The sequence below is a fragment of the Pleurodeles waltl genome, chromosome 3_1 (assembly GCF_031143425.1).
Source record: "Pleurodeles waltl isolate 20211129_DDA chromosome 3_1, aPleWal1.hap1.20221129, whole genome shotgun sequence".
NCBI lineage: Eukaryota > Metazoa > Chordata > Amphibia > Caudata > Salamandridae > Pleurodeles > Pleurodeles waltl.
This window is the reverse complement of record NC_090440.1, coordinates 1,584,410,751-1,584,436,297: the sequence shown is the minus strand read 5'-3', so window position 1 is coordinate 1,584,436,297 and position 25,547 is coordinate 1,584,410,751. Positions and strand designations below refer to the sequence as shown.

At 43.2% G+C, this 25,547-nt stretch overlaps 1 protein-coding gene across 1 annotated transcript in view; it reads right to left on the bottom strand.

Moving 5' to 3' along the window:
- The window catches only part of CACNB4 (calcium voltage-gated channel auxiliary subunit beta 4), a 613,027-nt gene that overhangs the window by 212,669 nt on the left and 374,811 nt on the right, over positions 1-25,547 (bottom strand). The window contains exon 5 of the mRNA XM_069225181.1: positions 25,259-25,335. Within this exon, the coding sequence (XP_069081282.1) occupies positions 25,259-25,335 (77 nt within the window). The remainder of the gene's footprint in view (positions 1-25,258; positions 25,336-25,547) is intronic.

Genomic DNA, 25,547 nt, shown 5'->3' with positions numbered 1-25,547 from the left:
AGAATAATGGGCGATCCACTGTCACACTGCTACCACCAACTCCAGTTTGGGTGACGGGTGGATAGTTAATGTTGTACAGTAAGGAAGAGATTCTTCTTGGGGATTCATATGACTTGAATGGTTCCCATAAGCCTCATATCATCTGTGGGTAGTGTTGGGCGGGAGATTATTCCCTACACATCTGCACAGCACTGTGACCTTTGTGACACTGAAACCCAGGATCTACTCTGGTGGACAACATTACTCATGGCTCTGATTAAACAAGAGATGAAGTGAGGAAATACTTGATTCAAATGAAAATGCTGTGCCTTTGTTTTTTTCTGATAGTTCTTGATTAAAATGAAAATAACACAAACTTGTAGTTGGATTTGTCCACAAAAAAACATTACCTACACTCACAATTTTAAATGTGGATTGTGATCATGCTAAATTAACCTGGCTTCTACAAAACCTATCCTGTGGTATGATATACCTATGAAAGTTTGACAGACATTTATGGTGCGCCCCTGTGAACGTTCTGAGGTTGAAAAATGCCATCAGTGCCTCAGTTTGTGACAGAGAATCCATGTCTAGAGTTACGGCCCAATTAATTATTTCTGCTGTTTCCAGGTAAACGTATTGATACCTTTGAATATGGTTTCCTAATGTATGCATCAACTGTTCCTGGAATCTTAAAAGTCAGTTTTGTGATTACTACCTCCAACTGCCATAAAATATAATTTGGGGGTGTGGGGAAGGGAACATTCCCTGTGTTGCACCTCACAGATAGGGATTTAAGTAGTAGTACGTTTGAGATTACCCAGCAATTTACAAGGCACATCGACCGATGTAGGAAACTATCCAATCACCAGCCACAGCCATTTACCCTAGTCCATGTCCCAGGATGATCTCAAAATATGAAATGTGTCTCTGCCTGTTTTTTAGCTTCAAGCAGTGAAGAGGGAGATCATGTGTGCTCATCTCTCACTTGTAGATTAACAACAAAGTAAACAGGGGAACATTTCAGCTATCATGCTACCCTAGTCAAGCTAACTCCTGGGCAGGAAAAGTCTAGAAATCACTATTAAATCTTAGGTTCACTCTTCACCTAACAGAATGACTGACAGGCAGGCAGACACACACACACACCAATATACCACTGTTGGCGTGTGGTTACTCACAGTTTTGACAGCCTTCCAGACTCATTCCCTGCCATGGATTGTGATTGAGCGGACACCGCCATGACACCACCAGAAATTCATTGGGCGGAGGACAACAAAACAGGTGTGGCACGATCTGTGGGTAATGCGGTACAACTGGGTGCCCCTTCCTTTTGCGCAGGTGCAGTACTGACGCTGGGATTGCTCAGCTTCGTGCGTAGACACATTCGAATCCGTTTTGTAGAGGTAGGCACCTGTGTGTCTGTAAAGAGCATGGGCCTTTGGCTGGGTTGCTCCAAATAACAATTGCCTACTAGCCTACTGCTGCCTCTCAATAAGTGGCAAACCAAAGAATCACACCTCAACCAACAATTTGTAAATGGTCCAAACCTTTATTTTATTCCACTTTCACAACTAAATATTCATGTTCCATCTTGAAAATATAATTGCATTGATTTAAGTCTACAATCCTGGATAGGATTTTCTCGTAAGACCGCATCAGCATTCTCTATGAGTCGAAACTCCTTTACTGTGGCACACAGCTTTGTTTTCACCAGTGTGAAATGAAAATTCAACATTCGCAGTGGCGCTAGGAAGCATACAAACAAAATCATCCTTGAGTGTATCTATCTGTGTAAAGGGTGAAAGTGAAAAAATTACAGTTTGTGAGAAAACGGAGGATACGGAGCGAGAGGGGTATAGGAAAAATAAGACAGTAAGAGAGAGGTTATCTTTTAGCGAATGGCAAGTAAATGGGTTTGTGATGGAAATAGAATTTGATAGAGAGAAGCTAATGTGCGCGAATGTGTGTGTTTGTGTGTGTGTGAAAGACGAGCATTTCATTGAGAGGTAAGGTGAGGGTGTGTGAGTGACAATGAGATCGTAACCAAAGTTAGTGAAAAGTGGATCTTGGAGAGAAAGGTGTGAGAAGAAAGTGAGATGAGAAGATATGTGAAAGGAAGTTGTGATAAAGGAGTATATAATAAACAATAGTGCGATTACTGTCAAGAAGTGCAGTCTATGTGTGCTGGGCAGGAGGAATGTGAGGACAGACAGAACAGTGTGTCAACTGATGGACAGAAATGGATCTCCGAATGGAAAGTGTGAGAAGTGAGCGAGAGGTAACTAAGATAGAGAAAGAAAGGTGGAGGGGTGGAAAGGGAACGTGTGAGGAACATGTGTTCAGGATGATGCGAGAGGATGTATGATAACAAAGAGTTCCAGGGAGTAGCTGTGAGAAAACAATATGGTATGAGATAGAGAAGACAGCAAGGGCATTTTGGGGTAGAGAATACTAGATAAGTGGGTGGTACGGGAATAGGGATTTTAAACAAAGGTGGCAAAAATATTGTTTTGGCCCTAGGTGGCACAGAAAAAGATAGAAGTAGACAGAAGAAAGCAAGAGACCTGGTAGGTGAGAGATAGAGGGCGTGAGAGACTGGGAACGTGAGAGCAGTGCTACAGAAGGTCTGTATAGTAGTTTAAATTAGGATAGGAGAGGTCTAACTGAAGGGCCCGTGGAAGTTGATAGTAAGAGAAAAGGATGAAATGACAAAGAAAGGCGAAACAAGAAGAAAATAAGAAGAAACTGAGATGAGAGAAAAAAGTAAGTTGAGGAGAAGGGGGAAGAGAGGGCAGGAAAGACAGAAAGAGAAACGGGAGGAAGAGAATGAAAGGATGGAGGCAGAGATTGAGACTGGAAAGAGAGAGTGAATGGGAGAGAAAAGAGGAATATGTAATAGAGGGAGGAAAGTAGAAACAGAAGGGGCAATGGATGGGGAGAAAAAAGAGCTGCATGTATGCATTTTTTTAAATCTTTTTGTGATTTTGTCACATGATCGTACTGGGAACATGCCTCCCTCTCCATTCCCTTTCACAAGACAAGCAGGGAAGGTCTCTATTATTACTGAATAGGCCCAGTTTTTTAGACTTACTGTTCATTAACAAACATTCATGTGAACAGAATGCAAACCTGCAGGAAATGGTCACAGGAGTTCCAGTGAGGACAGCAGGTGTCCGAGTGACAGTAGCACAACCTTCAGGGTTCAACATAGAATATTAACCAGTGAGAGTGGTGCCAGAACGTGCATATTCACCCATGCAGCCACCTATGCATTTCCGTCAGAGTTATGCATCAACTCCATAGATCCGTCTGTGACCGACATGTAACTCTTGCCTTAACTAAATGTTCTGTGAGTGATGAAAGTTTGTGCTAGTCTGTTCTGCTGAATCTGTTCTGCAGGGAACCGAATATTACACTTGCTGGCTTCCGTAAGGGCGCTTGCTCTGCTAGTCATGCTGCAGCTGTCCAGTGTGGCAGCCATATTTGCATGTGTCCAGTGATGGAGAAAGGTTGGCCTGAAGCTGCCTTAGCAGTACGTGTTCGCTAAAAGAGGGAATCTTGTTTCATTTCTGCCCAAGGTGCAATGATTTTACGAAGAAGTGGTATTTCCACTGCTGGTTCCCTATCTTATGAAAAAACAGAGAACATACTTAGTGCACTTGTGTATCATGGCCTATGAACCAAGGACTGTTTCAAAATATTTGATGTGAGATATCGATGAGGACGCCTGCTAATATCAGGGCACTATCCGAGTGTTGAAACATGGCGACGGGAAAGAGATAGAGTCCACTGCTCGACCCCTCTTTGTTTAATCTTGACCCAGGTGAGTTTCGTCCTGCTATCACCTGTCTTTTACCTATTCTTTGTGATAGGTAGGGTTGTGCTGCTGCTGCTTATGTTGTACCTTTGGTTTGCTGTGAAGGTCAGTATATAACAATCAACTATACAAAAGACAAAACGATTCACATTAACAATCCTTGTTTTAATGCCTGATGTGAAGAAGAGAGGAGCTCTCACAAAATATGTATGCAGAGTTTACTTTTGGCTTTCTGTGTCAAGCAGGCAGATTTGGAAATGGACTTTACAACTTCGTTAAATTTTAAAACTTACCTGACATGCCGCTCAAGTGCTCAATTTGTCCAAAATAAGTGTCGATGCTCATTTTTTACATGGAGCTGTCTCTTACTCAATCAGATGATGCACAGAACATGACAAATTGTTGCACTCGCCGCCTTCACTGTCTAGTTTCTCAGCTCCACTAATTAAAAAATATATTTGTGTAATCACAGCAGAGACAACAGCCTGAGCAAAGCTGACACACTACACGGTGAAGGTGATGAATGCAAACATTCATTACACTCTTTGCACTGCCTAATTGAATTTTAGGGTCTATACTATGAACCCCAGTCAGCAGAAATAAGTGCCAGCGGTGTCCACCATCAATCACCAGCAGAAATCAACCAGTGAATGGCACAACGTATTTAAAATACATTCGGCCAATTCTAATATTTTAGCCAGAAACACTTAGCAAAGTGTGGTTTAAAATCCACAATGGCAGTGTTAAATGCAAAACTACAAGCCCTACAGTGCATCATAATGTTTCCTGAAAAGCCGGAAATGGCAGACTGAATTTTAATTCATTGTGTCACTTGGCAGACCTGGGAAATCCAAAATAAAAATGTAGTTCTTAACTTTGTGCGCTTCGTACTTGTGACAATCAACAGGCACACTGTCCACTCAATGTAGATGCGCACATCATAATGCTAACCGGCTAACATTAACACCCATTAGAACAAAAAACTGGCATGCTAAGAAGACGTTATTTACCACAACAATTCATGTGACCAGCAGGAAAACCTGTCTGAAGAGACACTGAAAAAAAAACAGCATGCCGGCACCCCTTTTCCTAAGCCCATCCTCGGCTTTAGCGGTTGGCGTGATTTATGTGGAGTGCCTCCCTTGAAGAGGTGTAGCACGTGCTGCCCCGCGAGGGCCCACAGTGATGACATTTACCCAGAATCCATGGGGGCTGAGCCTGGAAGGTGTCCCAGAGCACCTCAGCCCCGATGCGCCTAACACCAGTAGCTGCTTTCCGCATATTTACTTCAGGAAACCAATTAAGTCTGGTACCCAGTCTGCAGAACAAGTGCTGAAGCAGCGTTTTAAAACACCCTCGCCAGCAAGATTACGCCTCGGGTCTGCTTTTTAAGAAAGTGCCTTTGACTCAGCATAACATTGAAAACATTTCCTTGTATCGCTTCCTAACGCTATAATAAGTAATGTGATTATTGGCATTGCAATGTACATAATTTAAGTGTTTAAGTGGTAAACAGCAACATTTACAAAAGCTTTCAGAAAAAGGTCTCTAGAGCTCATTGAACTCATTCCTCACTTTTTGTTTGTTTAACCTATTTCCATTTTGAATTATGTTAGTTCTGTCGATTCTAGTTCCAGCATTACCACACTGTTATTAAATAAATGGAATACTTATTTTATAACTAAGGCTCAAGCGTTCTGTTTTTACTGATATGCACACGTTAAACCAGACAAAAAACAATCTGTTTTCCTGTCTATTTATTTTTCAAATCGAATAAGTACAGAGACTAGGGGCCACATAAAATAAAAGTATTTTTTAGTCCAAACGCTACAATTCGTAAAATCCCTTAAGCGATCTACAAAACCTATTTTCCGATTCCTAAAATGGGTTTTGGGACCCATTCTGAATTACAGTTTGGAAGAGGCATGAAAGGCGTTCCTTACAAACTGAGATTGTTTTGTGTATGTTGTGTTTCAATGGTTTGCAGTCACAATTCCGGTTGAAAACCATTGAAAAGTTACAGACTCCTCAAAGGAGGCAGTAACTGTCTTGCAAAGGCGGAAGAATCTCCTTTGGACCCCTTATCCTTTGGGAATCGCAGTGGCAGCCTCTGAGGGAGTAGTCAGTGATTGGAGAGTCCAAAACGGGATTTTGTTTTAAGCAAACTGTCTTACTTAAAAACAAAACAGTGATGCCTTAAAAAAAAAAAATCCGTTTTGGAATTACATCTCAGGGATGGCGGTGCACAGTCCCTCGAAGGCCACCGTCCCTGTGACTGCAGCCAGTCACAGGGGATGAATATTAATTAGGCAGGTCGTTCTGTGACCCCATGCCAATAGTGAATTTGCGAACCAACCTATTAATAAATAGGTCAGTTCACAAAATCTAATTCCATTCGCAAAAAGTCGGTGGGTAATTTGCAACCATACTTTGCAGATGGAATTTTAGTAGAAACCAGGAACACGATTTCCTAATGAAGCTAATTAGCCAGATGTGCACCTGTGCTGCTATTACAATCCACAACGCTTATGCCTTCAGATGAGTCTACAGCTTAATGTTTATGCCAGTTTAGCAAACTGAAAACATTTAGATATCGAAGTCTCTGTGTATATTTATTGGTTAAATAAACGTGAGAACAGATTAGCTGCAAGTCAATTTCTTAAGCAACAAAATATGTAGATACTAATAGAAAGAGAACAAATAAATATGGTCAAATACAGACAGAAATGCCAAAAAGCATAAATATCATAAAATCGTGACTCTGTTGTAATGCTTTGTCTCCCACACTTCACCTAGTTTTCCTGAAATCCCCTGTGATACTCTCATTGGGAACCTTATAGGAGTGCCTCCACTTTTTGACAAGACCAATCGACTTTCTAATTAATTTCATTAATCAATTACTCCATTACTCCTATGGATCCCTGTAAGCTATCCACCAAGAAACCATGTTAATCCATCTCATTTTATCTCAGTATACAAAGCAAACCATATATTATTCATCATTCCTCCCCTGATTTACCATATAAGATTGTGGAGATCCTAATGGAGTTCCCTCCATTAAATCTTCTACTTCTGCTTCTGAGTGTGAGTGATGTGGTGAAGGAGGTGGAGGAAAGGGAGCTAGAGGTGGAGGTATTGGACTGGTGGTGATGTCCTTTTCCTTTTTCTTCTGAGAAGGTGGCTGTATATCAACAACCTCCGTAAATTAAGTCTGAGGTTTAGAGTGAGATAGTTTTGCAACAATCTAGCCAGCATTTGGTTGAATATGGATAGTCTTTTGTTTCAGATCGACCTACTCCACCATAATTTGTAAAATGGGCCCCGGTGCCAAAACATTTATTTTCAATCCGAATGGTGAAACCTTCGATGTGGAAGAGGGCTTGAGTTTTGGTGCCAAATGGTTGATGCCGATGTTGTCTGGACTGAAGGCAGCTTAGGTTGGGTCCATGCCGAAACCGTCTAAGACAGTTTGTGGGCAGAGTCTTTAGGTTTATCCTTCGGTGCCAAGCTGGAAGGTGGGGCATCTTTGGCAACTGTTCAGTGCCGACCGTGGCCTAATGGAAGTGATAGCCCAGTAGCCTTTTTTTGGTTGAAGCTGCATGTTTCTTTGCGGTCATAATATGGGCCTTTGTACTCACTGCGTGCTGCGCCAATGGTACCTCTTGTGTCTGTACGGTTGTTTTAGTCTCAGACTCAGATCCAGAATTTGAAATGGATAAGCCCTCCTCTTATGCAACGTAAGCCTCCTGAAACTCTTCCTGCGGCTCGATGTCCTGGAGAACGAAGATATCTGGTGTCTCCTAGAGTTCTTTTCGCTGCATTTCTTTTTGATGCACCAGACGATCCCTCAGCGTTTTCTTTGATCAAAACGATCTACAGGCCTCACAGTTCTCCTAGTTTTGATCAGATAATAAACAAAGGTTACACACCAAGTGCAAGTCTGCATGGGGATATTTGGAAAGGACACCTGGGACAAAAACGAAAAGTTGTCAGTTCCATCTGCAGCACATTTGTTTTTGGAAAAGTAGGAAAAAGAAAAGTGGCCCAACCGGTAAGGCCCAAAGGCCAGAAGCGAAGTCCATCGAACAGAGGAAGTGTGGTTTGCATCCCAAGTTTGCAGTATAATGAATTAAAAAGTGAGCAAAAACAATACAGATGAGTATGGGATTTTAGGATGGTCCGAAGGGAGCCCAAAATGGTCTTGAACCAGACCCCAGAAGAACACGTCCGAACCTGATGGTGAAAACAAAACAATCTAACAATGGAGTCGATGCCCATGCCCAGTATTACCGAGAGGAGGGATCACTTTACCTCGTGACTCCGACGACTTCTTAGAACAAAAACAACTTGAACACACCCGGACCCAACATTAGGTGGCAGAAGTATGCAGAGCATGTGTATCTACAGCCACAAATGTCATCAAACACTTCTTTTCATACTGCATTACCTAAGTCTGTAAATGTCAGCTGTGCTTAAATAAAGGCTCTATAGCAGTGATACTTAAAGAATGGCCCGGGAGCCCTCATCACCCTCACATGTGGCCCCCGTATTAACAGCAGCAGTGGGCTGCTGTTTACCTCAGAGAGCAGTAACGTTTAGAAAGATGTTGAATAAACGTGGAAGCTTTTATTTACAAGCTAACTGGAGTAAAGGAAAAGAAGCAAATAAAGTATGCTGCACCATTTAACCACCCAAAAAGCCCCACTCCTGTCCTGCTAGCATCAATGCGGCCCTTGGGTTCACCACAGACCGTAATTTGTGGCCCCATGGAAAATGTTTGTGAGTATCTATGCTCTAAAGGAACTCTATGGGCCCATATTCAAATGTACTTACGAAGATTATTCCAATGCTTTCCATGAACTATGTTGTGTCTTTAAAACATCCCTTGTGAATGTTCTTATAGTGATGTCATGGTAGAGCCTTGCCCTGCGTAGATTCCACTCTCATCAGTTGGATCTGTGCTGGCAGGAGGAACAGTCACGTTCAAGGCAGGCAGTAAATTAAAGCTCTTTCCTGTCATCTGAATTGTTTTGACGCCCTTAGCTACAATTTAGCAACAAAGGTGCCAGCACCCTGCCTGCCTTGTGTTTTTCAAACCCATCTGCATGCAGTGTTAAACGGCGACCTCGCTTCAAGGGAACCGGGACCAGCTGTCTCCGGTTACTGGTACCGTTAGCTGCAACGCCAGCCTAGTATTAACATGAGCCAAGGACCAGGACTGCTACCAATCTTTAATATAGTTCCTTAAACAGCGCGGTTCACCTTACTCAGCACTCACCTTGGCCATTTAAAGGCTCCTTATTACAGTAAGAGCGAGCTACTGTAGCACTAACTGCTGCCACCGCGTCTATTGTTCTGGGCCATGAGCTGCATTTACTGTTCAGTGCCACAAGCAGTGGACTTAAAGCATCTCCAAGATTTGCAGTGGCCGTAGCACGAGCTGCTGTCACCGCATCGATCGTTCTGTGCCATGAGTGGTGGACTTTAAGCATCTCCAACACAACACGCTTGTGAACTGTTCTTTTTCACTATGCCCACGAAGCACTGGTGCAGTGATTTTTCAGAGTGCAAACGACATTCCTGAAATTTTTAGAATACGCAGAAAACAGTGGTACTTACCCAGGCTGCTTGTCTGCCCCTCACTTGATTTCCTTCGGTTTGTTTCTTATTTCCACATTTGTTTAGAGGGTGGAGCATATTAAAGGAAATCATAACCTTGGCTCCTTATTGGCTGATGTTCTCTTGTTAAAGGAAAAATCCTTGTACCTTCTTTCTACATTAATTAACACAACTCTTATACACGGCCTGCAATTCAATAGTATTACCACAATTATTTTTATCTGACCAGGGCCCACCTCCAATCACTTGGGAACACTGGATAGAGATTTTTGAAAATTATTTAATAGCCCTGGATGGTCAAAATTGTAGACCTGAAAGGAAAAAAATCATTAATCTTGAGCGCTTTGGGGAAGGAAGGGAAGCACATTTTCAAATGTTTGCCCACGGTTCCTGATGCTAAAAATCATCCTATACAAGATCCTTATAAGGAAGCAAAATTACACTTGAAGCATAGATTCGCAAAAGAGACAAACATCGCCATGACAAGATTTTGCTTAGTTTTATAATCACACACAATGTCCAGAGGAATGCACTGAAGGCTTTCTATAGAGATTAATAGAGTTATCTATGTGCCAGTTTGGGCAAATGGCTGACAAACTAATACAAGATCAATTCATTGTGCAATGTCGTAGGGAAAAAATCAGGAAAGATTATGGGCAGCGAAACCCCCTTCTTTGAAGGATGCTGTACAGATTGCCAAAGTTGGGGCAGAATCTGAATATTGTATGCATGAAATGAGAAAGAGAGAAATAGAAGATGGAGGGGCTGGGGTGTCCATAATTAGCAAGGATGAAGGAGAGTAAGAGATGGGGGGTGTTTTGAATAACTATGACAAAAGTTCAATGAAATTTCAAAAGGAGAATGCTACCAAAAAAATCTATAGAAAAAATGTGTTCTAGATGTAGTAGTAATTCCCATTTAGGGGATCCTAAATCCTGTTTTGCTCTCAAAAAAGGTTGCGTAAAGTGTGGATGTAAAGGACATTATGCAAGGTTATGCAAAAGTAATATCAAACCAAGAGTTGCAGTAACAGATATAGCAGTTTTTTCTGCAAATACTACTGAGGATCACATTTAAGTGTGAGGAAGGACAATGTTGATGAAGTGGGCAAGAACTCTTGCCTGGTAGCCAAATTTTATATTATGGATGGAGAAAGGTCGATCTAACGGTAGATTCTGGTTTCATGTTTGCCATCATTCCGAAAATATTATGCTTTGAGATATGGCCTGAGATTATACTTTCTTCAAAAGATATCAATCTGGTGGGTCATCAGGGTGAAACTATTGACACTTCGGGATATTTCTGTGCACCCATACAATTCAAGTCAAGAGAGGTGCTGGGAAAAGTTTACATGGCTGAAGATTGTCTACTGACATTAGGGTGGGTTCGCCAATATGACCTATAAATAATAATAAATCCCAGAGCGCTCAACCAGATTATCGTGGAGGAGGAAGTAGGCATTGTAGTATATTAGAGGTACAGGGGCACAAAGGCATTTGTGACTACAGGTAGTAGTACTGTTAGAGTACTTATTTACCTATTCTTACAATAATTTGTGAATCAACCCTGCAACTGCTAACTTGCTATTAGTAAAAGTGCAAAGGGGTCCAGTCTTTTCTATTTGTACTAATTGTATGTGAACATTCCCTAAACATTCCAAATGTCTTTGTATTTGATATATTTTGCGGTAAATTAACAAATGAATTATGGGTATGTAAAAGAGTACTACAGGAGCATTATTTTATAGTCTCCAAAATGCCTTTTTAAATAGGCCCAATACAGATACAGTATGCTTCACAAGCTTGGCAGGAAAAGGGACTTTAGAGATTGGGTGGTAATTCTTTAGAATTGCAGGATAGGTGGAAGCATTTTAATGTGTTGTGACCACAACCTGAAAGATGGTGGTGCAGAACCTGAGGTGGGAGGAAGCTAAATGAGGTGCTGTCACTGCTAGAGAGAAGGCACAGGTAGAGCAGGAGTTCCTGTTCCTGGATAACAGATGTGCATATTCCAAGTTAGGGTTGACACAGTGAAGCTAGGGGGAGGATGTTTCTGAAGTGGTCACATTGGAGGCATTGGACAAGGATTACAGAAGTATCAGAGTGTCACCGGACATGTCATGGCACAATGTGCTACCCTGCCTACAAAGAAGGTAGAAATCACAAAGGGTGACAGCGGCTTGGATTAATTATGCTCATGAGGCTCATGTAAGTAAGGGATAAGCAATTACAATATCCTTTTATTCTGAAGAACATTAAACATTTTTTACTGGCATCCACGCACAATCCACCCCTGTTGGCATTTATCTATTTACAACATAATGTGCTTAATTCATAGATCCAAGAAAAAGATTGCAGGGATCCATGATTCCACTATCCAAAAAACCCCTATCGAACCCTTCGTGGGTCCTGTTAGTCCACAATTTCACAATCTTCATAACGCCATAAGCATTTTTTCAAGGAACCAGTCACCAGGGGTTGAGGCATTTTATCTTTCCTCTTGGCAGCAGTAGCTGGCATGAAGTAAGTGCACCAAACATGCAGCAAATGCACCAGGAAAAAAATCTGATGGGATTGATTCCAACTTAATCTAAACTTAAGCCTTGGGACATCCCTGTTGTTGCTTGGTGAGATGCATTTGCCATTATCATGCAATGCAAGCAAAATTATGACAATCCTTCAGACATCTTTCAGTGCATTAAAGAAGCTGTACATAAAATGGCTCAAAGCCCTCACCTAGTTCTCACAACTTTGACACTTTTCCTTAACTTCCAGGAACCACCGCTATTGCTTGGGTGGTGTCTCTAACCAAACCATAATTAATATAATGTCCAACAGCCATTTGCTACACTCAAGACACAATGCTTTTCTGGCTTGACTGCCTCACTTATTTTTATTCATTTTGTCCCCTTTTTCCTACCAGCTTTTAGAACCATCTTTGGCACTATGTGTAAGCAAATGAGCACTGCGTTGGGCAGGAGTTTGGGGGGATGCACTGCTCACCATAACTGGTGCTTTTTAGTAGTTACTAGGATTTGCACTGTATCATAACATTTCTACCTAGGCCACTGTGGTTCATCTGCGTGCTCTCACGTATCCTGCCTGTGTGAAACAGCTTACATTTTACTCAACTCCCTTTACTATTGGCCGCAGAACGAAATGTACCTTTTGCCCCTCATGAAGAGTGCCTGTCAGGCTGAGAAAAGGTCAGCTTGACAGACAATCTTCATTTTCAGCTCAGGCAGCCAGGAGTGAGACATGCACGACTTGCGCAGACTCCTGGCTGCCTGAGCTGAACTTTGCTGGGCTGAAGAGGTCACAGTTCCTATGGACGTGGCCTCCTCGGCTCAGCAAAGGTGCCTCGAGGCCCTCTCAGTCGGCAGCAGTAAAGTGGACAGAGTTCTTCAACTGGCAAAAATACAATGTCCACAAAAGGTGAAAAAAACGGTGCAACCATGTTGATAATGTGGATTTCCTGCAGCTAACATTCTGTATTAAAGTATGGCACACTCGAACGCCATCTTCTTGGAATAAAAGCTGGAAAACTGAAAGCATTTCCTACAGAGTATACTGCAGTAAATGTACAAAATGAGCAGTTTCTTTTTCTCACAGAAATTATGGTTAAAACTCTAGAAAGCTAAAATGAGGACACATTTTTTGAAATTCTCAAATATCTTCTTGATCAATGTCAGAAAAAAGTTAGGAATGCTAAGTGAAACATGTACTTCCAACACCAGCAGCAGTCTATCAGTTAATTCCCCATTGTTCTACTGCACCTTGACCACAGTGTTCTAAGGAACAAAAAGAGTGCTAACATTCAGTATTTATGACAACATTGTGGCACATTTAAACGACATCTTGATGGAATCAAAGTTGTGAAACTGAAAGCATCTTCTTTAAAAATTAACAAATTTAGGAGGATAATTTTGTCATGGAAATTATGTTTAGTGTTCGAGAAAGCTAAAATCAGTACACATTTTCTCTGAGTTCTAAACTATTCTCTTCATCCAAGTCAATAAAACATTCTGGCATGCAAAGTGTGACCTATACTTCCAGCACCAGCTGCAGTTTGTCAATTAACTTTCTAGTGATCAACTGCAGCTTCATCACAGCATTCTAAAGAGAACTAGAATGTTTACAATTAGTATTCAGGACAAACATAGGCAGTCCTGCATGCAATTTTGTTGGAATAGGAGCTGTTGAGTTTAAAGCCTTTCCTGAGGAGCAGGCTGAAGTAAATGAGCATTGAGATGTTAATACAGGTAAGAAACCACAAAGATACAACTGTGAGGAGAAGTATGTCATTTTAGTAATTTGAGAACTAATGTATTTTTAAAGGGGCTAAAAATAGTTAAAAAGGGAGATGTCTGTATAAATACAGCATTCACTTTCTACATCTGTTTACTTACCTTACCCATCTTCTCAGTTGCTTAACAGCTCCCTAATTTCAAAACTGTAAAAAAGTTGGTAACACTGGTTGGGCATACACAGTAGGATGTATGGTAAAAGGCTATGCCCAGCAAGGGATGGCTACTTGCTGAGGATTGGGTCCAGGACCTGGCATTGAGGCTAGGCCCTGTGGCCAACTCCTACTGCACAGCACGGTTGTGTGCCAGCAGAGGGTTGGGCACAGGTCCTGGCAGTAAGGCCAAGCCATGTAGCCAACCCCCTCTGCACACGACGTAAGGCAGGAGGTTGGGGGCTTTCATAAAGTAGGGAACTGGGCCACTTGGCCACTTTAGAATATAATAGAAAAAAAACTGAAATTCACTGAAAAATCAAAAGCTAAAGTAATGTTATAGTTAGGTGTTGAAGTGAGGCAAGAATCAATGACAAAAAAACACTGAAAAAACAGTTATAGTTTAGTCAGTTAACTATAACTTGCACCCCCACACCCATGTTTTGGGGGGATTTTTAATGTTAGTTCTTGTCTTACTTCAACATATAACTATAACCTGAGAACAACCACTTATGCATCTCTTGATGAAGAAATTCAGAAGCCACCTACCTGAACATCACCCACTTATAACTAATCTGTAACACCCTTACAGCTTGCTGCATCACCAACTCAAAAGACCTAGACACATACCACTGAACAAAAACTGATCCAAAACCTTAACTGGGAGACAGTGCTTTATCCAGCTTTGGTAACCAGCATTTCCCTGTCTGTACTTTCTCTGGGCTCATAGTTGAAGAATTTCAGACTTTATAAACACATGTAGCAAATCTGACGAGCATGAATATTACGTTGGCAATAATTTTATAGTGCCTCTGCAACCATCAATGACCTCCTCACAGCCTAAAACAAACCATTCCTGAAGTAACAAGGGCTACATCCAACAGAACTGGCTAACTTCAGACCTATAACAAGGATTGTTTCATGAGTAAACTGAAGGAGTAATCTTCAAGCAACCATCTGAATTCTTAAATTGAAAACGTATCCTATCAGATGCTGAGTATGGCTTCTGCACCAGGTCGAGCACTGAATCATCTCTGATCTACATCTGCAATAACGTTAAGATTGCAGGCAGTGGGTTGCTTGCTGCTTTACTCCTCAACCTTCCAGCTGCCTTTGACACAGTCCACCATTCCACTCTACTACCCAGGCTCAAGGATCTTTGAATTCAAGGTTATGCCTAAGACTAGATATCTTTGTTCCTCTCTGTGTAGTTTCACCTCATTTTCCCGTCTACAATTTGAACCGTATCCTTTGAACATCACAGAAGGATACTTCATAGCCTAACTACCTCACACCTGTTCTTCAAAGCTTACCTTAACCTGCTCACAGACATCATTATGAGATCCACTCGCTCTTTCTACAACTAAGTTGGCAAGATTTGGGTTCTGCACCTGAATCACCTTTAAGGCATGCTGCATCATAGGCATGCTTCATCACCCCAATGGGCAATCAGTGGCATAACCCAGCTCTTCCTGTAACCAAAACTCAAAACCTACCAACAAAGGTGGGGCTTAAAGTCAAAGACAGAATATTTCAATGACATCTCAACATATCAAAAATGTTTCCTGGCTGGTGCTGCTTTCTCATTACAGACAACAAACTTCGGGAACACCTGCCCCAAGGTCTGAACCCACACCACATCTTCAACCTCTGAACTGAACCTCTTCGCTGTATTATTGGGGTAGGTTTGAAAGCATCCATCTTACTTGCCACATCTTCTGCCAGCATGCATGCCTGGCTGCAGCATCAAGTATAGAGTCAGGTTTGGAGCCCCTCAGAGAACAATTGCAACATCCTCTACTCTTCCCCATAAGACACACCTCGGCCATGCCCATTCATGCAAACCCCAATACTCGCTGGCACCTCTCCTGTAACCCTTCACACCTACCAGCAGCATCACATTTACAATGACACGTTTGGAGTATCTCTCAGAACCTGCCATATCTCACCTACTCTTCCCATATAGGCAGCACTGCATCCATGGTCTATACAAACCATTCATACAAACCCAGACACATACATTGATGCCACCTGCTATCCAATGGGCAAATCTATTGATCCTGCACTTTCCTAAGCATCAAATGAGCAGCTTGGGTCACTGCAATGGAAGGTTTACCACTTCACTGAACAGACCTGCCTACATATATGGTGCACCATGTGTCAAACAATATTGGGTATGCTCAACAGGTCCTCTGATAAAGAGCTGATATGACATGGGGGAGATAAGGTGAGCTGGAAACTCTCGCAAAGTGAGCTTCCAGCTTGTGTTTGAAGGCTGGACACAGCTGATTTCAAGGGGGTGGGAGAGGGGTTTGCAATGTCCCAAGGACATCAGTGGCAATGACAGTGTAATCTTTATTTGGGTTTTTTGGGAAAAAGGGTACGGGAGACATAAGCACTCAGCACAAAGCCCTGCCTCTCTCCATGGCCCCACCAGCTCAGTCCTCATGCGAGTAAAGGGATGAAGGCCCCCCGTCAGACTCTTTCCTCATTAAGCCCCATCCTCACATAGTGAGATTTATCTCAAAGTTATTAAACCTTGATTAAGGCTCAATGAGTATAAACCACTCCCCTGTAAGTCTAAAAGATGGCAAGATGAACTAAGGTGCCTGAAAACAGACAGTAGGTAATAGAGACAGCTTATTTTTCCTCTTTTGTGTTGTTAGCTCTTCATAAGACTTCAATTTAATTTCATAGTCCCACTCCTTGTCTAACCTTGACACATGCATGTATAACCCTGTAGCAAGGGTCTGTGAATTTGTTTTTTTAATAATTATTTGAATTGGTATTTTCATCAAGCAAAAATCAGTGCCCAACCAGGCAGTTGAATAAAATAGTTACATCGGAAGGGAGCATATTTCTATTCATTTTCACAAAGGCACAGTTTAGTACATTTAGGACATGATCATTAGACCGGCGACAGGGGGAGCTGTGCGCTAGGTTGACTTCTATTTTGTGGCGTTGAAACTGTTTCATGTGAATGCCCCTCCCTCTTGTTGCCCTCTTTAGGGTGGTAATGTTTCCTCCAGAGGCCCCATATCCTGTGAAACTTCCTCGGGCACCCTCTAGCCTTATAGGTCACTTTTTCAACCATCATGTATAAGTCCATTCCTGTTTTCCATTCCCAAATAGCTGGCATCTCTATGGCTCCCCAGTATTTGGCAACATCTCTTTTGGCCACTACTAGCCCTAGATTACTAAATAGGAGCTTAGGCCGTGGAATGTCAATGTCAGTTCGTATTCCCAGTAAGATATATTTAGGGTCAACCGGAATCACTTTGCCCACTACTGCCCCAGGCTCTCCCAAGACTGTTAATAAGTATATGGGGACAATCCCAGAGTGTATGTAAGAACTATCCCATGTCTGACCCACACCCTAAGCAGTGGGGGGATGCTGCCGTCCCAAACTTTTGTAGGCTTGCCCTGTCATAACACACATTGTGCAGAATTTTTAATTAAATCAGTGTTGGTCTGGATTTTATGGCCACTTCCCGCGGGTGCCTCAAGGCTGCCTCCCAATCTGTGTTGTCCATTTCTCCCAGGTCTCTCTTCCATCTCTTCCGCAGTTTTGTTAGTGTGTCGGGCATATTATTGTTGATAGTTTAATCTGTCCACGAGATTGCTTTCTCTTCGATCTGCCCCTGAAGCAATCTGCCTTCAAGTGGGGCATAGTCCGGAAGTTCTGTAAGGTCTAGCTTCTTTCCCTACCAGGCATGTTGTAGTTGCATGTATTAAAGTGGTGAGAGGGATAGCTGACAGTCCCTCTGCAGGGAGTCAAATGTTTTAAGGTATCCCTCCTCTATCGGATCTCCCAGTTTGGAGATACCTATCATGTCCCAAACCCTGAAGCCCTGTAGCTTTCCAAATTCCTTGAGGTATGTTCCCTCCCATATGGGCATTTCATGTGTGAGTTTCGCATTCCAACCCATACGTTTCCCAAGGGCTGTTCAGGCCTATATTGTCAGTTGTGTCACTGTCAGTAATGTCTTTATCCCTTTCCCAACATATAGAAATTGGAGATACAATTCATGCTGGAATCACTATTAAATATGTGGGATGATCTCCTGGCACATGTCCCCAGTTGTTTATCACTATCAAGTGTGATGCCCAGTGGTATGCCTGAATATCCAGGAGGGTTATCCTAAGTTTTTGCTGGAGTGTTTGCAATGCCACTCTCTGGTGTCCCCATTCCACTATAGTTTGAGGCCCTCCCCCTCAATTTTGGTGAAGATTTATTTTGGGAGATTAACATATGTGTTTTGAAGGACAGGCTGTAGCTTTGGCAGGGGGGGCATCTTAAACATGGTAGCCCTAACTATTAGTGTTAGTGGGAGGTTTCTCCACCTCTCTGTGTCTTCTTGAAATGCCACCAGGGATTTGCTGATGTGTCGGTTGAAGCTACACTCACTGTCCTGAGTCACATATATTCCCATATATTTAAACTTCTTCTTAACTGTTCGCAAGTGGCCCAGGAGGTCTAGCGGTTGATGCTTCACTCCCTGTCCTCAGTCACATATATTCCCAGATATTTAAACCTCTTAACTGTTTGCAAGTGTCCCAGGAGATTTAGCTGTGTCAGATTTCCCCCTTCCAGGTAAAGTCTGGATTTGTCCCAATTTAATGCATAACCTGAGTGAATTTCCTATCTATTGAAGAATCCGAACATTTCGTGCAGTGTTGCATGGGGTCATGTGATGTAAAGCAGAATAACCCCGGGTGTTGTCGAACCATACAGGCCAGGGGTTCCAATATAAAGGCAAACGATAATGGTGAGTGGGGGCAGCCCTGTATTATTCCTCTTTGAATTGGAAATTCCGCTGATATTTCCCCATTGACCCGGACTGCTACCACTGGGCAGTTATATAGTAGCACTGCCCAGGCCAAGAATTTGGGTCCAAATCCGAATTTTCTCAGGACCAGTGTCATAAAGGGCCAGTGGACAGCATCAAATGGCTTTTACGCATCTAAGGACAGCAGCACATGGGGGTCCTCCCACCCTCTTATGGTATCTAACCAGTTGTGAAGCCTGCGGAGGTTAAGCCTAGTTGACCTCTTGGCCATAAAGCCTGACTGGTCCTTATGGATCAGGGGGGTTATGACTCCTATTAATCTCGTAGCAAGTATTCTGGCAAGTAACTTGGGCTCGACATCGAGGAGGGAGATCGGATGGTATGAGTTACATTCCTTAGCGGGTTTTCCTGTAAAACCCGTCTTTGGGATTACTACTATTGTGGCCCCATGGAGAATTGGAAGGAGAGTTCCCTCATCTCTGGCTTCTATAAACATTTTCAGTAGGTAGGGGCCCAGGACATCAGCAATTTTCTTACAAAGTCCATTAGGGCCTTGCGTTTTTGCCAGGATTAAGTTCACTGATACATTCCTTATTTCTGCTAGAGTTATTTCTTCCTCAAGGGAATCATGGTCTACTGGGGTCAGGGTGGGGACTTGCACTCCCGCCACATATTCCTTTATCTGGGTTGCCTATTTTAGTGGATGCATTTTATAAAACTCCCTATAGTACTGTGCAAACTCTTCAACTGTATCCTCGTCTGTATCATAGCTCTCGTTGTGTGCGCCCTGCATACTATGTACCCAGTGCATCACCATCTCTCTTTTTCCCAACCATGTGAATAGTCTTCCGGCCTTGTCGCTAGCTTCATGCAGCTGGTGTTGTGTGGCTAATGCTTGGGACTTCGCATTGTGCTCTAGTGAGCGGTATTCCTGATGAAGGATTTATATTCTGTGTAGAGTGTGTAAGTCTAAATTGTGCCCCGGTTGTTGCTCTATGTCTACTAGTTGCTTTTCTAGGGATTCCATGTCACATGTCTCCCTTTTCGTGTTATGTGCTATGACATTTTCAGCCCGGTCTCTCAGGACTGTTTTGTAGGCTTCCCAAAGTACGATGGCTGATGACACTGAGTCTTTCTTTTCACTTAAATATAGTTCAGTTTCTACTGTAAGTTTGTGGGAGTCTCTCTCTTCCCTCCGTTCCCAAGTATTGAATCTTCAACCTGAGACCTTCCCGCAGGTGTAGTCCCCACTGTAAGCCAGAGGGGTGAATGGTCATATGGGTTCCTGGCCAACTTGTCTGCTTTGTCTATCCCTCCCACTTGCCCCACTAAGGAGAAGATGTAGTCCAGTCTTGAGAACACCCTGTGTGAGCCCAAGAAGTAAGCAGCTTACAGGATGATGTTGGGACCATTAGTCTGTTAAGCCCATCATGTTCACAAAACCTGCCAGTGTGGTCTCTCTCAAAGGTGTCTGGAAGAGGCCGGAATGGTCCAGTTCTGGGTTCAGTATATCATTAAAATCACCCCATATTAGATGGAGGCAGGAGGTGGAGTCTAACAATATCTTGGCTACTCTATTTAGAGTTCGTATTTGCAGAGTCTGGGGAGCATATATACTTGCTAATGTAACATCTTTCCTTCCCCACATCTCTTGGATGGCCACATAAGTGCCGTTTGGGTCTACCCATGACTTTTCGATCTTGAACGGGGGGTTTTCCTGATCAAACTGGCAACTCCTTGGGATCCTTTTGTGTACCCAGCATGTGCCAATAGTATGGAGGCCCCTCTACCTAAGAATCTGTATTGGGAGCCCTTCAAAGGCATCTCCTGGAGCAAGACCAAATCTAGTTTGTGTCTTTTTATATATGTGGCTACCAGTCCCTGTTTGGCTTTATAGCCCAGTCCGTTTACATTGTCATGATGGAACAATAACAATTATCAGGTGGTTCAACTCCCCGCATCTTCCACTTGCATCTTTGTCTGATTGTTGATGTATGGTTCTTGATGACTATACCCTGTGTGGATCCAAATCCATTCCATGTGTTCTTGTCCAATCATTTCCCCAACTTTTGTAAGAACCAGTTTCCTGAACTTCTCCCTCTCTACCACCTGTGGTCCTCTGTGAGTGATTTCCTTCCAAAACATAACAGTAACTACTCAACAGAAGAATCAGAGAGGTCAGTAGCCCCCACATACAAAATATTATTACCTTTTAACTCAATAGTATCCAATTAAAGCATACTGTCTGGTAGCCGGCAGCCCTGATTTTCCCGTTAAGGTAGTTTGCTCTAACTCAGTGAGTCTATCTCCACTGGGCATGGGGTCACTCAATGTTGTACCCTTAAGCTGTTGTTGTTCCAATGGGGTGTATCGTCTCTGCCAGGTCAGAAGTCTGGTCTCCTAGAGGGAGAGTTTCAGGACCAACTGGTTCTCTTTCCAGTTGGGCTATGGCTTTCACTAAAGGGTGAGGAGAGTTTGAGTCCATCTCTTGGTTCTCCCCAGATGGCCTATGTTTTGGAGTCTCTTTGTCGTTCATCATCTTGTACGTTTTTATGGCCATTTTTCGAACTCCCTCGGAACCCGAGGATAAGGTGATTTGCCTTGTTAATTTCACCTACCACCCTGATGTCATCTCCCTGCTCCTCTGTGTGGACTGGCCTCTCCTCTTGAGTCATTGCTTGTCCTTTGCTGTGAGTATCATTGTTGTTATTGGAAGTTCAGGAAGTACACTATTACTGGTCTTAGGGGAGCTCTGGGTTTATTTCACACTGCTCAGTATGGCTGCATGATTACGAAGCAGGAGAGGAATTTCTCTTGGAGAAGAATTTGCCGCAGCCATCCTTCCGGGAATGATTGCATGTTCTGGCCCTCCACTCCATCCGGAAATCCAACAACTCTGAGGTTATTCCTCTGGGCTTAGTTTTTGTAATCATCCAGTCTCCACATCACATCTTTATTAATGGTGCAAGTTTTGGTTACCTTTTTACGTAGAGTCTGCACCGTGTCTTAAAGTTCAGATATCCTAGTTTCAGGAGAGGATACTCTTTCCGCCAAGTTTCTGAGATCTTGTTGAAGGAGGAAGACCTTGGATATGACCTCACCCACCTTTTCCTCCAGGATTTCACAGGATGACTGAATGGCTTACTGGAAAAATGCACTGTCTAGGACTGCTGGTGCGGTGGGTTCTGTGGCCTCTTTTGTAGGGGAATTTAGCACTTTTGTGTACTAGTCTAGTTTCCCTTGGTGGGAAGTCCTGGCTTCCTTCTCGCACATCATGTTTCCCGCTACAATTTGCTTCTTCACTACTGCAGTATGATGTGATCAAGGAGTAGTACCACCTGTGCGTCACAGTGTTGAACCGGGCCCCAGCACCCAGCCACTCTCTGGGTTTTCACCCTCCTCAACAGGTGAGCCAAGTTATCGCCTGCGGTTATTATGTTGGGCCTGTATTTGTCAAATGTGGGTGGCCCAGCCTCCATTTTAGGCAACTAGCACCACTGAATGTGTGCTATTTCACCAAGTCCTTGTGAGCACCTTTGCTGATTCAGTGTCTTTCGTTTGCCATCATGTAAGTAAGGTCTGGATGGTGGCGCGCCTGGATCTCGTCCCCATCTTGTCAAGGCAATAAGCGTAGGGCCCAGTGCTTAGATTGTGTCCTCCCAAGCTCCTCTTCTGAGGGCATCGATTGATTGCTGTGGTGTCTTATGCAAGATAGGTCAGGTGTTTCTGAGGTTGGGTTTCTCCTTATGCCACAGCCCTAGGTCTGTTACATTCTCTGACTTGTGCCTTACAATGACCCCTAGCAAGAGGGGTAAGGAACCCCCGGGCCCCACAAGGGATCTCCTATATATATCCCAGTGCCTCAGGCGGGTGGTCAGTATCTCAATTGCCCAGTTTATCCGAGGATATCGCCTTCGTCACCTTCCTCTCCTCTTTCTTCCCATCTGTGCTGAAGGGAGGGGCCCCGGGCATTCCAGGTATCAGGGCACTCTTCTCCCGGCGCGATATTGCCAGTGACTCTTATTTCCCACCAACTGTGTTCACAGGATCGCCATGCCGCCTCACCAGTGCCATGGAGTCACTCCGCTTGCCCCCATCCAGATCACCAATGTTGGAGTTCATTGCCACCTCTTTGTGGAGGTGGCCTCGGTTGTCAGAGACAATATCCCTTCACGTGTTAGTCTGTCTGCTAATGTGGCCCGGGCCCATTTTCCTGTCCACTTCTTCCTTCTGCTCCTTACTGAAGGGGGTAGAAGGGTCAGCACCTGCCGGGCCTTTCTTATGGTGCTTGCTCCCATGTGTAGGCCTCTGGGGGGAGGCGCAGCTCAAGCAGGCCCCTCTCGTCATAGCGTCTCGTCCATCTCTACTCCGTGTGCCTGCAGAAGTGAGGGACTCAACCAGAGCCCTCGGTCTCCAATCCCAAGGAGTCGGGAGGATAACAGATAGCAGGCAGACTCTGCTCCAACCTCTGTGGCTCCATCGCGGGCACGGCCTCCTTCTCCCCGGGGTGATGTCACTGGCAAACCTAGGCTCTTGCCTGCTGGTTTTGATGGGGATCTGCTGCTGCATGTTTATTCCCCCAACTTGTTGCTTGGAGGTGGGATCTTCTGCCTGGAGATGTGGTCGCCTTCTTCCAGACTGGGAAATCGGGCTGGCAGGTCTCTAGGCCATGGCGGCATCTGTCTCCCAACTAGGGCACACCAGGCCTGCTCCGCTGTGTTCATGGCTGCTCCTGAGTTTCTGGTCTTGGCCGCACTATCTCTGAAATTGTGGGCCTTTAGGATGTGTTGTTGGCTGTTAAGGTGTTATTCCCATGGGGTTAATGAGGATGATGCAGGATTTTGTAGGGGCCGTATTGCGGAGATTTTTCAATGAGTGTCCATTTTTGTTGCCACCTTGGCCCCGCCTATGGGTCGGTGAATTCTTGTACCTTAAGGAAGGTTTGAGAAGTTGGGCGTAAAAAAAGTGTACACAATGTTATCATCCTGAAAATGATCATCTAATTGAAGACATCATTCTTTCTGGCAAATGATGGTATAGTAGAGCCAACAAGCATTGGCTCTGAAATATACGAATCTAACAGCTATACAAATTACTTCTATTCTGAACCAAACATCCTTGTAGCTTCTAAACAAGTGAATGACAAATGAAAGGGCGGCTCTTAAATGGGTGAAGATTGAATTCACATGTACATTTCAAGAGAGCTGCCTTTTACAGCACTGGACAGCACTGTCAACATAGCCCAGCATAACAAAACGCTGAGCCCACCAAATAGTTTTTGCTTTGCCTTGCGCTTTCAAAAACCTAGATTCAGGGATTGAATGGATAGTGTTTTTTTTTGTGTATTTAAAAAAGGTTTCCCAGCAGTAAAAGAAGTGGGAGGGAAAATAAGTACATTTTAATATGTTGTTACTGTCCCACTTTTATTATGAAGGGATTTTATCTCTTTGACTGTAGGTTGCTAGAATAAAACAGAAAAGACCTTTGCAGATAGCCCATTTGGTTTGTAGTGCATAGCAGATTTAAATCATCTGAATATTAGTAATTTTAGTGTGGGGTTTAAAGCACGTGTGTTTGCAAAACTGGCTGTTGCCATAATTGTCAATTTTATTTTTTAAACCCCCAACGTCACAATTTTTTAAAGTATAAAAAACACAGTAGGTGAAAAAACCCACAAAGGTAGGGTTTAAGAAAGAGAGAGAAAAAACAGTACAGCTTACCTTTCGTGTGCAAGATCTCTGGGAAAAGGATTTTTTTTTCCTCTGAACCTTCTCCTGGATTTGACGTTTTATGGTTTAGGGAAGGTATACAGAGGTTTAAAGTTTGCCAACTTTGCAAAACTTTACCAGGAAAACTACCTGAGCACAGCATCACAACAAAATCTAGGGGCATTTTTGCAAGAAAGTGGTGCATCTACTCTGATGTGCCGCTTTTCTTGTGTCGCCCTGAGCCCCCTGCCGTCACCATGGTAGCAATGTATTTACAATACAGCGCACCAAGGCAAAAGTTAGCCCAATAGTGTCATACTTTATGATGCTATAGTGATGCTAAGCTGTATTAGAGCCATAAATTATGACATTAGTCCAGCAAAGCAGAGGTTATTATGCCCTGAGCAGGCGTTAAAAATGGCATAAAAAATGGTGTAGTGAAATCTTGTACATTTCACTGCGCCATTTTATTTTGGGCCTCCCTACATGGGAACGCTCCCCCTTGCATATATTATACCTAGCACAGGTATAATGTGGCGCAATGGTTTACAAAGTGGTGCAATACATGCATTTCTCCAATTTGTAAATATGGCTCACGGTGGGGACCTTCTTAAAGCCTACTTAGCGTAAAAAAAGATGCTAGGGCCCTGCAAGGCGCTTGTAAATACACCCCTTAGACTATCAGTAACTAAGTCATCATCACAAGCCTAGAGCTAGAATGAATGCTAGAGCCACAAAAATGTATGTTAGGCAAACAGTGACAAACATGGCTCAACGTCCCCCTCCATTCGGTCCTAATAATGCGATTCCTAAACTATTGCTCTGCTCTGTCTGTGATATTAAGCCATTAGAAGACAACAATAAAAAACAGGAACAGGACTCACCAGCAGATGGGGGAGTTGCTCGAAACGTACCAGATACCATCTCTCCTAAACTTGAAGAAGAATTTCCACTTGGTTTCCTATATTTCAAGCAAAGGACAATAATACAGATGTTTTGTCACCATAGCCACATCAAAAGGTTAACATACAATCTAACAAACATGGTAATGGGCTGAGAAGCAATTCATAACTATACAAGACACGACTGTAAAGCAGGAAATGAATTCAAGAGAGGTTTCACAAAAGCATATAGATGATTTTTATCATCTGCAGCCACTTCTTGCTGCACTAA